General features: G+C 45.7%; 2 protein-coding genes across 6 annotated transcripts; both read left to right on the top strand.

Moving 5' to 3' along the window:
- Window positions 1–219: 219 nt before the first annotated feature.
- Window positions 220–5,420, top strand: LOC111079749 (DNA fragmentation factor subunit alpha). The gene is made up of 4 exons (XM_022375026.2): window positions 220–510; window positions 3,310–3,525; window positions 3,642–3,940; window positions 4,022–5,420. Exons 1-4 carry the CDS (start codon window positions 451–453, stop codon window positions 4,356–4,358), a joined length of 912 nt encoding a protein of 303 aa, XP_022230718.2. The 5' UTR covers window positions 220–450; the 3' UTR covers window positions 4,359–5,420.
- A 1,563-nt stretch (window positions 5,421–6,983) lies between these two features.
- LOC111079750 (cell death activator CIDE-3) lies at window positions 6,984–15,830 on the top strand. Of its 5 annotated transcripts, none has more exons than XM_041591845.1 (4): window positions 9,825–9,948; window positions 10,337–10,695; window positions 14,472–14,681; window positions 14,801–15,830. In XM_041591845.1, exons 2-4 carry the CDS (start codon window positions 10,378–10,380, stop codon window positions 15,023–15,025), a joined length of 753 nt encoding a protein of 250 aa, XP_041447779.1. In that variant the 5' UTR covers window positions 9,825–9,948; window positions 10,337–10,377; the 3' UTR covers window positions 15,026–15,830. The 5 variants fall into 5 exon arrangements, 3 of the variants coding, with proteins under 3 accessions (XP_022230720.2, XP_041447779.1, XP_022230719.2); XM_022375027.2 differs by having other exon boundaries at window positions 9,825–10,081; XM_022375028.2 differs by lacking the exons at window positions 9,825–9,948; window positions 10,337–10,695 and adding an exon at window positions 6,997–7,352.
- Window positions 15,831–16,067: the final 237 nt, after the last annotated feature.

The raw sequence follows: 16,067 nt of genomic DNA, 5'->3' as shown, positions 1-16,067 counted from the left end.
AATTTGAAAGTTTTGCCTAAATTATGGCATATAAGGAGAATAAAAAGATGAGTTGTTTAGATTCTACGTTCTATAGTTTCACTATTTAAGCCTGTGCTGGGATCCAGTTTTGTACTGTTTTAATTCCTAGCTTTTTTCCCGCCAAAAGAGCTTCACTGCACTCTCCAAGATGGGCTATAAAAGCAGGCGCTGGCGTTGCCAGAAGCTGAGTCAAAGCCGAAAGCTCGCACAAAAAACTCAGCTAAATAAACTGATTCTCACTTCAAGTGCAACTTGTAAAGGAATTCAAAAGGCAAAAACTCGTAGCGTGGTGTGGGTGTGTCGGTGTAACAATTGGAAACAAATCGACGATTGGATTATAATGTTTGCTGTGTAGAATAGTTTACTAGACGCTTGCTTGGAACGAGCATAGTTTAAAGTACTATTAAATCTCAGAAGTGAATTGAAACAATGCCCAACGCCAAGGAAACAACAACCAGTTCGGGCAACAACTCGAAAAAGCCGTTCAAAGTGAGTTTTTGGAAGGAGTTCATTATATGTACTTTTATAATCATACAAAGGCCAAAAGGCAAACAAAGCAACGCCCGCATGGGCAGTGCAGGCCATGCCCTTTTTGGGGCGTTGTGCCTCGCTGTTGTTGTTCTGTAGGCCGCGTGCTGCGTTCGGTTTTTTTTGGTTCCTTTTTTTATGGAAACTGGGTGAACTTTGCGATGCTTGTAAGCAGTGCAAGAGAGAGCTTAAAGAGAGGCAGGTGAAAGCTCAGTAACGGCGGCTCTCTTAAAAAGGCAGCAACATAACATTAATTCTCGCCTCTGTTTTTTTGTTTGTCTTTGCTCTGGCTTTGGCTTTGCTTATGGAATTGTTTGTGTTTGTGTTTTGTGTTTGCCACCCGTATGGGGGCTTGGTTGGACCTTTGTTCCCGAATAATTTGTTTATCTGCTGTTTAAAGAGCACAGTCCCTGCCTCCGCAGCCACTCCCTCTGTTTTCTAAAGCCGGTAAAAAAACCACACGCAGAACATGCAACATGCAACGCAAACGAAACCAGAACAACCCAAAAGCCGCAACGCAATTTTAACTGCCTGCCAGAAGCAGAGACAGAGAGAATCTTTCTTTGTGTCCGCATCTCCAGGAGGATGGAATCGTATTCCATTTCTTTCAGATGGTATCCATTGAAATGCCGCAGCTTATGAAAATAATTAATTCAAAAACCGCCAAACACAAATCGGCTTAACAGCCCTGTCGCTTGCCCAGACAGCCATGAAAATGCCATTAAAAAGGGAAACTTTTCATCTCGACATGTCTCTGTAATTAGCACAGGGCAACGCCCACTCATACCCAAACCCCCCACCACCTCCCGTTAAGGCTTAAATAATTTATTTAACAATTTACATAATTCCATGTCATGTCATAGTTGGAAAGCAATTCAAGGCTTCCCTATCGCCTAATTTCCCCCGGGCCGTGGATATCTGCGGCCTAAGCCCATCAAATATTTAAAAGGCGACTTGTGGATCCGGTCCAACATGCAGATGAATGGAAGGGCTCTGCCCTGGCACAAAGTCCCAGACATGTTGGCGACAGGTCTCGTCTCCCTTGGCTATATGTGGATAACGATAGTTGAGCAGTTTTAGCTGGTTGTGATTGAAGGATCCATCAGGCTAATGCCACGTTCAGTATCCGTATAACTTTGTTTGGCTGTCAAAAACTTTTCCAGTACCATTTTCTATGGGTTGAACTTCCCCCGTTTATTGCCGGCTGTTCTGTTGAAAATTCGTTGTGCGTCTAGAAATTTTAATTAAATTGCCAACACAAACAATGAGAAAAATCTTTTATATTCGTATGTATACTTAACATTTCACAAGTTTCATTTGAAAACAAACAACTCAATTATATTTTCGCTCCTAAAAGAGCTCCAGATTCGTATGAATCTTTGAATGTCTGTCCCTCGGGGGTGGCGGATTTCGGGAAAGTTTTGAGTGTGGCAAAGTTTTTCAGTCACAATATCATATGATTAATATTTGACACTGGCGATGCGGAAAAGTTGGACCGCTTTAAGCGGGAATTTAACGGCGGATGGCCGAGAAATGGTTAAATGTGAATTGAAATAAAAAGTTTCATTTGGCAATGCCATTGCTCTATTATTTATGAAGGCTTCACGAGAGGACTTGCACGTTCCTCAACGTTTTTGGGACCGTAAATTTCTCAGATCTGATGGCCCGTACCGGCCCGGCCCGTCCCGGCCAGGCCAGGTCTAATTTATGTTCCGTTTAACCTTTGCGCTGAGGCACCATTTAAGGTGCATGCAAGTTTAATGGAGCCTGGTGGAGGCATGTTGTTGTCCTTGTGCCGAGTACTCGCTTATGGCATTTGGCCTCCGTCTCCTCCACCGCCTAAGCATACAGCTTGGTGCATGAAGCATGCTGCATGCAACGCCAAACTGCTGACAGGCATAACTTGTCACAAAAAGATAGTGGCAGAGCCTGAAGTGGCACAAGAGGAGGTGCAGCATAAACGGGTAAATATTTGTACCGCAGCCGGAAAGAAGTGCATGTCAAACTGGGTTCGAGATGTTTCTCCGCTGCATCAGGAGCACAAATAAACCCCCAGACCCCTAGCCCCCATCCGGAACTAAAGTTGGGTCTCGAATTTCCGCTTAATCTGTCGGATGTCAAAGTTCTATATACAGCTCTTTCTCGCCCCATGCCACAAGTCTCAATTAGTTCAAATTGACTCCTGCCGGAAGGACATGCCGTGTGCGCCATATTTTGCTTATTTATTCCTGTCTCTCTCTTTTTTTTCTGCAAGGCGGATATTGGAGGAGACAGATTAGTCGCCTCGGGGGCATTATTGTTTGTGTGCAAGTGATTGGAGTAATTTACGATTATTTCTTGTAATTGCGGGACAAAAGCCATTAACTGAAAGTGCTGCCGATTGAAAAGCCCTTCATAGTAATCGGCATGACAGTTGAAATATTTTTGTGCTCCGCTTCCAGATACCGGAATTTTCTGTGGATTGGGGTGGGGTGGCTGCCTTTTGTCTGTTTCATGTCTCATTTTGCTGGGTGCTGTCTTGGACCCGATTAAATAATGCATTGGACTGGTCGAATGGCGGGACCCATCTGTATCTGTTCCCTCTGCTGGCATCAATTTATTATTCATTATGGCCATATGTAACGTAACTGTAAAAACATGCAATTATTCCCTTTTCCCTTTTCCCCTTTCCGTATCCGTTTCCATTTCCATTTCGTTGCGACCTTCTTCTGTTCACTGTTTACTGTTTGTTTACTGCCTTGTGGGATGGGTGGGGGCCAGGTCAAGGACGTAACGCGAAACATTAAGAAGGCCGTGTGCGCCGCCAGCCTGGAGGAGATACGGGACAAGGTGGCGGAGAAGTTCGGCCAGTGTGACCACGTGCCCACCATCCACCTGGACTCGGATGGCACCGAGATCGACGACGAGGAGTACTTTCGCACTCTCGACGAGAACACGGAGCTGGTGGCTGTCTTCCCCGGCGAACACTGGATCGATGTGAGTCTCCTAATTGGATAATTCATTTATGTCTTAATTGCTTTACACTCGTTGCACACCCTGAAATTGTCCACGGAAGGAGAGATGTAATTATCTGCTTTGTTTTCCGTTTACAGCCCACGCACTACGTGACCATAACCACGCCGCATGGCAGCGAGACCGTGACGGGCAATGGCGACAGCTCTCCAGGAGGAGGAGTACTCGGTGGAAGCTGTGACGGTGGCGACACCACAGATGCCAACAACTCGGAGTCGGCGGCACGCATCCGGCAGCTGGTCGGACAGCTGCAGAACAATCTCTGCAACGTTTCGGTGATGAACGATGCGGATCTGGACTCGCTATCCAACATGGATCCCAATTCGTTGGTGGACATCACCGGCAAAGAGTTTATGGAGCAGCTTAAGGATGCGGGCAGGTCGGTGGAACACTCACACTTAAATTGCTTTCGACCTATAGTCCAGACGCTGTCCATTTTTTGTATCATTATTTCCGCCAGACCGCTGTGTGCCAAGCGCAATGCCGAGGATCGTCTCAATTTGCTGAAGCTGCTCAAGGCCGGGGCCATCTTCTGCTCGGAACGTTATCCGGAAGATGCCGAGGCCATCGACCGCGAGATCGGACGCCAGCTGAACGAGGCGGAGAGCGGACAGTTAACGGCCACGACGGCCAGCAACACGCGCACCATCGAGGTGGTGCAGTGCGACAATCAGAACACGACGATAACCATTACTGTGGGCGAGGCCAGCAGCACCTGCATGGCCACTGCCTCGGTGGAGGCGGCGGCCAACGAGGCCAATGCCAATGCGAACGGGAATGCCGGTGGCGACATCTGACTGCCCATTCTGGGCAGCCTCAGGTGAAAATCTGTCGGTCGCGGATTAGACTAGGAGATGAGAATCAGCGAAGGAAATTAAGGAGCGCTTACGGAGACATCAGTCCTGCAACAATGGGTTAACATACATATAATATACAGTTGTAGCTTGTAATTAGGCGCTGCGGCAGCTGCAGAAACAAATTTAAATTGAAACGAAACGAAGACAAAATCAATCGAGAAATCACAGAGAAAGCTTCATAGGATCTAAGAGCAAATGAAAGTTAACGACAAAATACACGTGTATTAGTATTAAACAGACATACATACATACACAAATACATATATAAAGAATAAGGAGGCGATGCCACATAGCTTTGAAGAGTCTTTTAGCAATCAGGAGGTCAGTCAGGTCAGTGTCAGTGTCATAAACCCCATTAACCGCCAAACTAATAATAATAATCAAACCCAAATGAAGTAGAAAATTAGATATTACAATGAGATGAATTCACAAGTCTAGATAAAAACCCCAGAGAAGAGTGTTGTCGCTGTTGTTGTTGGTTGATTTTCGGCCACTTTGGAGATTTTGTTCGTGTCGTTAATTAATTGTATTTAATCGAGTTATGCAAAAGGAGACAGAAGAGACGCACATCAAAAAATTGTTTTTACACCGATGCCATTGTGAATGTCATTCGTTAAAGGCCAATTGAGACTGACTGTATTTATGTGTATTAATCGTAATAGATTTTTGTGGGCCGCAATCTCGGCCCGGGTGAAGATGGATAGGCGGATGTATGGATGGAAGGATGGAAGGAGGCACCCCAAAGACAACCCATGGTTCTATTGTCGAGTGAATTTAAGCAACGACAAACATTAACATTAGCAATTTAAACAATAAACAATAAACGCGACATTCAATTGCACGACAAACAAACAAAACCAAAAAACAAACAAATAACACCAAATACAAAATACAAAACCCAACCACGAAAACTGTCTACAATTGGAATAAGCAATAAGGGAAGGATCCGAATGGAAACAAAACAATTATTAACTTTAGCAAAGTGAAACGAATACTCGTACCGATGATGTAAACTATATACACGAATAAATAAATGAATAATTAACGAGAGTTGAGTGAACTGCAGAAAGTAACTAGCTAGGCAGCGGTGCGTATGCGCAACATAGTACACACCGTGTGCAACAGGGCGTATGGGTGTTCCGTTTCGTTCCATTGCATCGCTCTTTCGCTGGCAAAAGAGCGAGCAGAGCTTGAAGAGAAAAATAGAAAAACGAAGAGAGAGAGCGGGATACTGCATGCAGTTAATTGTTTTAGCTTGGATACGGACTTGAAATCGGCTTGGTTTGTGACGTCACAAGACTGTGACGTGTGCAGCACGGGTCCGGGTGCCTGTCGCAGGACGGATGATGGCCTAGTAACACAGTTAAAAGCTCCGGCCCCGCAAATGACCCAAATTCGTGACGACAGAAACAATTTGCGCCCACAGCAGTGAGCAGTGGGCGTGGCCTAAGCCTAATGAATTACATTTGTTTTGTGGCCTTTGCACACTTAATATATATCATCAAAATAAAGTCTTTGTCGGGTTTCCCTCCCCCCACCAGATGCCCCCTCATGCCCTTTGATGTGCGTTTTAATTTTGTGCAGAAAGAACACAAGAAATATTCAAAATGAAACCAAAACTCTTGGCTTTCTTTGACTGCTTTTGAAGTGCGGTCGCAATTCGCATTCACGCATTTACCTTCATACATTTGTTCGTACATACATATGTGTATGGCTGACTCCCCGCGCCTTGGCTTTAATTTGTCTTGAGTTTCCTTTTCTTTTGAAGTTCCATTTGTATATTAATTTTAAGTGCGCGCGAAACACATCCATACGGGCTACAAAGACTAATTTGGTTGGTCGTGGCGTTAGCCGATTTAAACTCCTAAAAGCACTTGCAATCAGACATCATCGGCATCGTTAGACGCCACACCATGTGAGGGTCAAATGTCAAAGCCAGCTGGTGGCAAATTCTCAGCTTGGGAGCGGGAGAGCGGGGGCGTGGCTTTGTAAACAACATATTGAGTGAGGATTTGCCCGGATAACGAGTCGCCAGAGTCTTTCAAGCGAGGGCATAATTTTCTACAATTTCTGCTGCATGCCTTTTCTTTTTTTTTTTCCTTTTGCATACACACACATACACATTATCGCATTTCCCCCGAAATAAATGTCACGAGCAGGATGGTTGGTGGGGGTAACTAAGGAGGGGGTACCAGCAGCCGCCTCTGGCTGTTTGCTTTTCTCAGTGTTGCTTTCGTAGTGCACATAAACAAGGAGTTCGTTCTCTAATAGATGCCGCAATGGGCATTACTAATACGCCCCGTGGCGCTTTTCATTCTATGTGTGGTGTGTGTTTTGTGCTGTGAGTGTGTGTGTGTGTGTGTGTTTGTGCTGTGTGGGTGGATAAGTAGGGGTCTGTGTGGAGGAAGGTTGCTCATAATTGTGCAACCAGAGCCATGGCCAGCGGCAAACTGCTGCTCAGACTGCCTCATTTTGGTGTTTGGCTTTTCTCGGAAGTCATTAGGGTAAATCTGAGCTCACAAATATATAGTACATACATTTCGAGCAACGGTACTGATGGAAATGGCAATGAATGCCCCACAGCCATAGTCGTAGCCGTGAGCCAGCTGTCAGTAATTCTATAATGAAAATTTAACCAACTTTGGCAAACACAAATATGAAATTATCCGTTTGGTTTATCTTGATGCAATTGCTGCCAATGGCGATGCTGATGCTGGTACCCACAAGCCACAAAGGAGACGCCTCTGTGGCCAAGTCCCAGAAAGACAACTCTGTGACCAACCTAGGGACGAGCTCCTGCCTTGCGGGGTGCCTCAAGGCGAGCAACATCAGCAGTGTGGACCCGCCGACAGAGTGTCCACAGTATGAGAGGACCCTCGACTGCACACTGATCTGCTTGTTCCAGCATTAGCTGCATACAAACAACGGCCAGAAGTGAGAGTAACATAATTATTCACGCTTTATCTGCTGTATAACTGATGCTTAATTGGGAGAGTATAAACACTCATCATTCACGCCTTTATCTTTGTCCAGCTTTATCCTGCATAAATTCACAAGAGCCTCTTGGGCATCATTCACTCTTTATCTACCTCATGGACCGCTTTTTGGCCTGTTTGGCCTATCACCTTCATTTCAGCCGTAAGCGAATTAAGCGTAAATGCATTTCGTTGTACAAAATAAAAGCGCAGCCCCACAAGCTTTGCCGAAATGCAAATCAATTACGTGTACCATTAATTTTAATTGCATGTTACACATTTCGAGTATACACAAAAGGCTGGCAAAACCCAACTGTCGGCTTGGCTCATATAGTAAGCCCGTATATTTTAATTAAATTAAATTGTTTGCAATTTTTTCAGCATGTTCCCATACTGAAATTCCGATTTATTTCTCCCTCTTTTCCGTTGATAGTCATTTAGAATGTCAAATGCCAGAGGAGCGGTTGGGGCAGGAGCAAATATTTGGCATTTACACATCCGGATGCCATGCCGGCTGAATCCTCGTGTGCTGCTCCGACAAGTTCAAACAAAAACACCAAAAAAAAAAAAAAAACCAGCAGAAAAAGGAGACAACCAAATGGCGAGTACCCATTATTCGGGAGCCTTGAAAAACGGGCATGGCAGATCAACAAATTTGCAAGGGTATCCAAAGTGCAACAGTCCAATCCCCTTTTCGAATATCAAAGGTTGAGCCTGCAGCAAAAGACCGGACCCAGACCGAGACCCTGCGGCTGTGGCAATTAATCATTGCCACATGCGTTGAGTGTGACCTTTTTGAAGGCAACTCCTGCTGCTGCTGTTGCTGCTGTTGCTGCTGTTGATGCTCCTCTTGCTGCGACGACATGTGAGTTAATTAATCTAACTGCCCAACGGCTGTCAGACTGCAGACGAGGACAATAGTAGAAGGAAGGTCATGGACTGTTATTAAACACGCCGCTCGATGATGAAGGGGATTTCGGCAGCACCACCCCCTGACCGTCAGCACTTCCTCGGCAAACCCACCTGGCTGACGCGGCGCATAAATTTCAATTTGTTCCACCGTCTGGTCGGTTCAGGGAGGATGGGGTGCGGGTCTATGCATTTAAATTGATGTTGCTTCTGGCTGCATATGCGAAAAGTTGTTCGCGCCACGGCCCAATGCACAATTAGTGGACCGAGGCACATAAATTATGTGGTCCCCCAACCGAAAGGGGGAAATGAAGGCGGAAATGATTGCCTCGAAGGGCGAACAAGCAGACGAATGTGCAAAATGGCAACCGAAATTCGCTGATGCGATGCGGTCGGTCGGTCAGTCAGCTAAAATATGCATAGAGTGTTGCCTGCTTTTAGGCCCAGCAAGGACTCGTCGCGAGACAGCGAACAATCAATGAGAGAGGTAATCCATTCGCGAATGCCATCATGACGTGACTCTGCAAGTGATCACGTACCCATCCCCATCAGGGCTGCAGGATTTCCGCAATTACTTTAACCGCGCCATACATACATATAGTACATATGAGTATGCGTATGTCTATGGCATTTATGAGCAATATTTCGGCATTGTAGGCTTAACTCTGTTATAAATATCGTCCCCACATGATGTTTAAAGCCTCGGGGTCTGACTTTAAACAATAAATTTGTATATCAAGTCAGCTGGCGGTGGAGCGGGGTCTAATAAATCGAATAAAATAAAAAGAAGTCCTTTGTCTCTCAACCTCAACCGAAACACCTTTGTACTAAATCTTTTACCACGGCTTAATTATGCAGCCAGGGAAAGGGCATCGGCATCGGCAGCTTCATCTCATTATGCCGGAAAGTCACAGTTTTCAAACCCTTTGCATTTATGGGAGTTTTGTCCCCGAAACTGCAAAGCGAAGCGAACTTTATTTTATTGCGTTAGCAAACTTTGCCCTTACGCCTCGAAAAGTTCGGTCTAAATTATTTATATTTACTGCCTTTATGTACATTTTGCTCTATACGTACGAGAGTACTAGAGTGTATGCGGGTGTTGGTCGGGCCAAGTGCAACTATTTGCTTGGCTGTGCCACCTGCTACCGAAAACTTTGTCCCATTCACAGGTCATAGAGTCCCATAGAGTCCCATAGAGTCCCGGCCAGACATTTGATGGTTGTCTGCCTCCCAGTCACGCCCATACACATTCAGCCCCCAACCTAACAGCATCTTAACAGTCCTCTGTAAGCGCACTCTCGCGCTCTCGCGCGCTCTTTGCAAAAGCTCTCTGCTGGCATTTCTTTGTTGTGTTTGCCTGGCTTTTCCCCACTGGCTTTGCTTGGCAGGGGGGTTGTGTTTGCAAAGGCCGAGGCTATTGCCGAGCGACGTCCTGTCCTGGCTTGTTTAAATACAGGACGGTCGGATGTCTGGCAATTTATTCCAAGCTCTGCCGGCTTTTGTTCCACTTGGCTGTCGAAAAGTGGCGCAACTCAAACGAACTCCGGCGGCGTCTCGCGTATCGTAATTTAATCGGAAATAAATTGGTGAAAAATATATATTTTAAAACGATGTGAAGAGTTTCCCGTCTTAAAATTAATTATAATGTAAACAAACAACACACAAAATACATAAGTGTTTTAATTTAATATGAAATTACTTAATTGCGTTTAAATTAAATTACTTATAGCTCAAGGGTATATGCTATGAGTATATGAAAAAAACAATATTAAATCCAAGGTATACCCATTACGCATAATTAAGTGAAAAGTTGCTAAACATTTAAAAAATTTTTAACATTTTTCCGAGGAAAAATCAAAAGTTCTCTGATGGCAAAAGTTCGTAAAACATTTTGTAAACATTTATTCAGCTCGAAAAAAATATTGTTTTTGCGGTAACCGTTTCCGAGAGGATCCAGTACAGAGCAGTACAGCGTGCTAGATATTTTAATTAATGCTTAAATTTGTTTTCCTTATCATAAATCCCGCCTTCCAGACTCTCGAAAACTTTTGAGACAAAAAAAAGAGACGCCAGAAATGAATGCAGCAACAGCAGCAGCAGATGGAAAAACTGCCACAGGAATGGCAGATGCAGAAATAGCAATGGAATCGCAAGGAGCAGAGGCAACAGGAACTGCAGCTGGATCTGCCCCACCATCCAGACAACGGACACTGACACGCACCGCAGAACTGGACGCGGATGGCGATGACATTGAAGTGGATGCCGAGGCGGATGATGCCGCGGACAGCATCACACTAGATCTGGCCCTTTCCCCCCACAGCAGCACGCCCACACCGCCGCCCACCATGTCCGAGGAGGATTTCGCCCAATTGGACAACAGCAAACCCTTCAAGGTACCGTACCCCATAGCCTTTGTGCGCGTCAGGCCCTTCATTTGCTTTCTGCTCGCTGGACCAGAATTCCGTTAAGTGAATGTGGCCCTCCCCTGCCCTGCCTCGCGCGGCTGCTGGTGAAAAAGTTGTGAAGAGTCCATCACCAGCATGGCAGCATGGGTAGAAAAAACGCTGGCCGGCCGGGCCACTTGAGAGCCATCCATGTGGAGGTGGAGGGGCATCGACATTGGCGTTTCTATTGCCGCCGCTGCTGAAGCGTTTTGGTTAAGTTTTCAAGTTTTTTGCTGATGCAGAGCTGAAGCGGGAAAAGCACTAATTCCCAGCCCGAAAAACAGACTTTTGTATATACTCGTGATATAAAGAGTATTTTATTCTTTTATTCCTTGTATTCTTTCCTTATTCTTTGTTTTTAATGGCTGTAGAGAAAATATAATTTGACCACAAGTTGGGCGAAAGGAAGCCAGTTTTTTTGATTTTCAAGAACTGAAAATTAATTAAAATGTTGAAACTGTTCAGCTAGACACAATACTGAAAGTAGAAGCCAGCAGCAGCTGCACAAAAGGTACGAGAAGCATGCGGGCGCGCGACCAACCGACCAATCAACCATCCAATAAGCCGTCTCGTCTGCGCCCGTCCGTGAGATGATAACGAGGCGGCGTCTGGCACTTGGCCACGCATCGTCGGGGCTGTGGATTGCACCGCCCTGCGCCAGGGACTGCTCCTCTCTCAAGGACCTCTGAAACTAATCGATTTATTGTGTGCTAAAGGCATTCAAGAGACCGCCGCCATAACAATGCGAGATGGCCAAAAGACCAGCAGCCCATGGGCCCACTGCATAGATGATAAGCTCTGCCCATAGCCAAGTGGCTGTAAATTTGCCAGACAGACAGCAGCAGCGGCAGCAGAAGTAGCAATTAATTGACAGCTTGCCATGGTCAGAATGTTGGGAAATTTGTTATAGCCAGGCAGAGGAGAGAGGACAGAGACTTGCAAAATTGATGAATGATGAACAGTTTAGTTATTCATGAGTATTTTAGCTAATTAATTAACCCCACCTCGGTGTTCTCCTCCCCGTCCATCACTCACCTTTCGAATTAGTACGTGTGTGTTTGTGTGCAGAGCATGGGGGAAATGGAACTGATGGAATATGCTATCTACTCGCTGGCAGACTAAAAGGGAGCTGCATAGGAAGAAATAATTGAGTTAATGGGATTACCTTTTATCTGATGAGAGAAGGGGTTCCTTTTCAGTTCAATTTCATTTAATTTTTTCTGCTACTCGTACAGCAGCACAGAGCAGTTTAACAACACACAGAAAAAATCGAATCCGACTTCAGTAAAACTTCCCCAGGAGTGACATTTTCGAAACTTGTTCGGTTCTGTCGTCATTCGCTCCACGCACAGTCCCCACTGAGTCGCAAATGCGATTTCCATGTTGCAGTCCACCTTTAAATGTATTCAAGCAAATGTCCTGTGCTTCAGCTACACAGCCACAGACATACAGACACCTTCCAAATGAGCTTAAAACCGGAAAACGGAAGGAAACGAAACCGCGTCATGGCGGGAATTAAATTACCCACGGATGGAGCCCACACAAAACGATGCAAAACATCAGAAAACAAGCTCTCAGCCAACAGTCAACAGAAAATGGCATTTAGAAAAGAAGGCGTCATGGGAGAAGCCTCGCCCGCACAATGCGTATACGCAACGTTGCCCATTAAAACAAATATGCGAACATTATTCATGTCCGGGCAAGCGTGAAACTTAACTACGCCCCCAATGGTCGGCCCGAACAAGAGATATGTCCCTGTTAATAATGTGTGGAAGTGTGCTCGTTCTCTTATAAATCTGTCGACGGGCATGCAAATTGCCACGCAACCCCCTTTCCCAGTGATCTGTGCAGAGCATAGAACTGGGAAGAATTTCACCTGAATCATGCATAGTTTTCATTATTATTTTGATGGCAATCATGGGGAATTAGTGCGACAATGGACGCCTGTCCATGGTGAAGCGAGACAATGAAAAGCACAGAAAATAATGGAAGAAAATTCTCCACGAACTGCCATATCCTTCTATGCAGGCATCTCGGCACCTCTTCTCTCTATCGGCTTAGAGCCCACCTCTAATTGCCTCCAAATTGTATGGTCTGTAAGTGCTACTAGTATTTGCAGAGCAGAGCAGAGTACGGAGCTGCATACAGACTCCGACACAGGCAGACAGACACACAATGTTGCCTCGTTCTCTTATGTTGTCTCTGGTGGTCCTCATGTCGAATTCATGATTGCATTGGCATGTCTGCCCATTGTCCGTGCCGCCGCTCCTGGCTATGCAAACTACAAATTTACAAGGACAATATTGACGGTGGCAGGCAAACAGAAATTCGAGTCCCAACGCAGACCCAACCGCTCAGCGTTAAATATTTGTCCGGCCCGGCTCATGGCCGGTACACCTGTGTACTCATGAGGGCTCGACAGATCGGGAAACCAAGAGGAGCAATTGTGGCGATCTGAATGGTGAAACAGCAATCAGCCTGGCCACTTGAGCTCATTGTGACAAGGCTCTTGGACAAGGGATTCTTCAATAATTCACTGGGAAGGGTTTACTGGGAAAACATTGTTCCCATCAGCTGAGAGACGGAACAAGAGCAGCAGCCCCAAGTTATAATGACTTTCTGGCAGCAGAAATTCAAGGCAACAGCCTCGAAAGGAAAAGGCCAAGCCGAAAGAAGGTATAAAGTGCAAACAAAACCGCAGGCCATTGGCATATGGCCCAGAATCAGACTTGCCCAAGCTGTACTTAGCCTTTGCCCTTTGGACAGGCAGACAGCTGATTATATACACCAAATGGATGCAAAGGAAAAAAAAAACTCCCCTCTTTACTCCCCTCCCATCGCATTGAAATTCTCATAAGACGCAGAGCAACGCATGATAAATTTTCATTGTTGTCGAAACATCAGACACCCAGACTAGCAGACGTCGAGACTCTGGCCATAGCCGAGATGTTGTTGGCCAAGCATCGTATAATTGGTTTACGAGACGAAGTGGCTTGGGCATTGATTGATGCCATCGATTAAGAAGTCGGCGAATAGAAATGTGACCGGGTCTCGGTCTGACCATTGTGATTAAATGGCCGCAAACCGCCTGACAGTTGGCTGTCAGCAGTCGACACCTGCAGATCCATCAGAGAGGAGCCGAAACCCTTTGGCCCAACCTTTTGCCAGCCCCTTGGGGCGCTACGTTTGCTCCTTTTTGATTGCTCTGGGCTCGTTTTGGCATTTTTCTTTCCATTTCTGTTGCTGTTTTCCTTAGCTTTGCCTTATGCTTGACCCTTCCATCCATCCATTCCGTGCTGTTACTTTCGGCATTACGCCTTAAATATTTCAGTAGCAATCTTTTAGGTCCGAAAACAAACAAAGATGAGTGCAAGTGATCCCCCGACCTTTCTATTCATTGTTCCAGGTGTATTGTTGTTGCTATGGCAAATAATAAATTGATTGGTTGCCTGCCTCCGGCAACATCTCCATCAACAATACCTGTGCCATGTTTAGATAAGGAGACTCCGGGGGCTTCATTGGTTTTCTCTGTTTTTATTTGGAGATTAAGGGGAGAAATAATCTGTTGACTTTTTTGAATTAAAGCGAACAATTTCTGGGGCTCTGATTGAGCTTCCTTTAAGGTGACACACGTAACGTAATAAATCTTAATGGGCGCAATTGTCGTGGCAGTGCTCCGTTCTTCCTGTGCAAAAAATAACCACTAAATTGCTATTCCCTCTCAGATCAAGGACATCACGCGCAACATACGCAAAGCTGTGGTGGCCACCACTCTCGCAGAGATGCGCCTGAAGGTGGCAGCAAAGTTCCAGCGCGATGAACCGGCGATACACCTGGACTGCGATGGCACCGAAGTGGATGACGAGGAGTATTTCAGCACCTTGGAGCCAAATGCCGAGCTGATTGCAGTCTTTCCGGGCGAGCAGTGGCGAGATGTGAGTTAGAATTAATGCCTCCCCAAACACCTTAACGCCCCTGACCGTTTTCTACCGTCTACCCTCTACCCGCTTCCCATGTCCTGCCCCTGTCCTGTCCTGCCCTGTCCTGTCGACAGCCGAGCGATTATAATGCCAATCTGCGGCGACCCTCGTTGGATGCCCAGCGCCTGCGGAAATTGGTGGGCAAGCTGCAGCAGAACTTCATCAATGACGACTATTTGGACAAGCTCTCCAACATGGATCCCAATTCGCTGTTGGACATAACAGGCAGGGAGCCAAAGGACAACGAATACTGTGCGCAGAGCGAGGCGGCGCGACGATCCACGGAGCTGTCCTGCTAGGGCACATGGACAACCGTGCAGGGTTAGAATGGACAGAGACAAGGCCTGTCTCCTCGATGATTGGGAATGGAAAGCCGCTTATGATAGAAATGTAAGGAATTTGTACGAGTTTTTATTGTCGGATATTTTTGGAAAACGTTTTGATGCTGGCACTTGGAGCGAAGCGACCGATTTGTACGGATTGCGCGGGGGTAGGGGGTGAATTTTATCTGCATCTCTAGAGCTAAATGTTGTGTATTTTTCGAGCCCACATTGTCATAGATATCTATAGTGCCCAATCTCAGCCGACCATTGTTCCTAGACCAATAGCTGTGTGTAGAAGGTCTCAAAGGCCGAACCCTCTCAGTCTCTTAGATACCTTTACACTCGTCCCACCTAGTGGGGCATCCTCTCTGTACCTTACCTGTCTGTTTCTTCCGTAGCAAAGTCACTGCATGTAAACACCAGCCAGAAACCATTAGTTCTGGGCTGCTAGGGAACAAAGACCAGTTGTAATAATTGAATCTGAATCTGAATCAAATGTCTGCTGCATAAATGTTCACACACAAGGCACCAACCGAATTTGACTTAATGTTTGTATGGATTTGTGCAAAAACAAAACACTTTTCTGCACCAACAAAAAACAGGCACTGATGGCCAAGGGGGAGAGAGCAAATACGAGTACTAATAGTCGACTTGCATCGAGTTTACTTATTCGTTCTGTCCACCAACAAATCAATTCAAATTTTAATCTGCAACTCGACAAAAAGTTTCGAGGTAAATGTGTGAAAATTACTTTTTATCAATACAATAAATGGAGAATAAATGTGTGTGTTTCAAAGTCGTGGTTTTCATTCCTCCTGCTGTACATATACATATGTCCATGCCATGGGCCAAGAATAAATTGCAGTGTGTGCTAGTAATTTGAATGAGGCACTGCACAAGAGGCATTGCATTTCCTGTCGCCCTGGACTTGACTTGGCACCAGCTGTAATTATCCAAAGTGGGCAAAAGATGGCTGGAGATGTGAATGAAGAGGATGAGTTCTTTAAACTCTTTTTGC

Source organism: Drosophila obscura, unplaced genomic scaffold (genome assembly GCF_018151105.1).
Source record: "Drosophila obscura isolate BZ-5 IFL unplaced genomic scaffold, ASM1815110v1 contig_151, whole genome shotgun sequence".
NCBI lineage: Eukaryota > Metazoa > Arthropoda > Insecta > Diptera > Drosophilidae > Drosophila > Drosophila obscura.
The sequence above is the reverse complement of the archived record's forward strand: the minus strand, read 5'-3'. Positions and strand labels throughout refer to the sequence as shown.

What these genes read in the sequence shown, in the direction of transcription:
- LOC111079749 (XM_022375026.2), top strand. Translation starts at nt 451, where the DNA reads ATGCCCAACGCCAAGGAAACAACAACCAGTTCGGGCAACAACTCGAAA. An exon ending in CCGGCGAACACTGGATCGAT is followed by an intron (nt 3,526 to 3,641) that starts GTGAGTCTCCTA and finishes TTCCGTTTACAG; the next exon opens with CCCACGCACTACGTGACCAT. An exon ending in CAGCTTAAGGATGCGGGCAG is followed by an intron (nt 3,941 to 4,021) that starts GTCGGTGGAACA and finishes TATTTCCGCCAG; the next exon opens with ACCGCTGTGTGCCAAGCGCA.
- LOC111079750 (XM_041591845.1), top strand. Translation starts at nt 10,378, where the DNA reads ATGAATGCAGCAACAGCAGCAGCAGATGGAAAAACTGCCACAGGAATG. An exon ending in ACAACAGCAAACCCTTCAAG is followed by an intron (nt 10,696 to 14,471) that starts GTACCGTACCCC and finishes ATTCCCTCTCAG; the next exon opens with ATCAAGGACATCACGCGCAA. An exon ending in CGGGCGAGCAGTGGCGAGAT is followed by an intron (nt 14,682 to 14,800) that starts GTGAGTTAGAAT and finishes TCCTGTCGACAG; the next exon opens with CCGAGCGATTATAATGCCAA.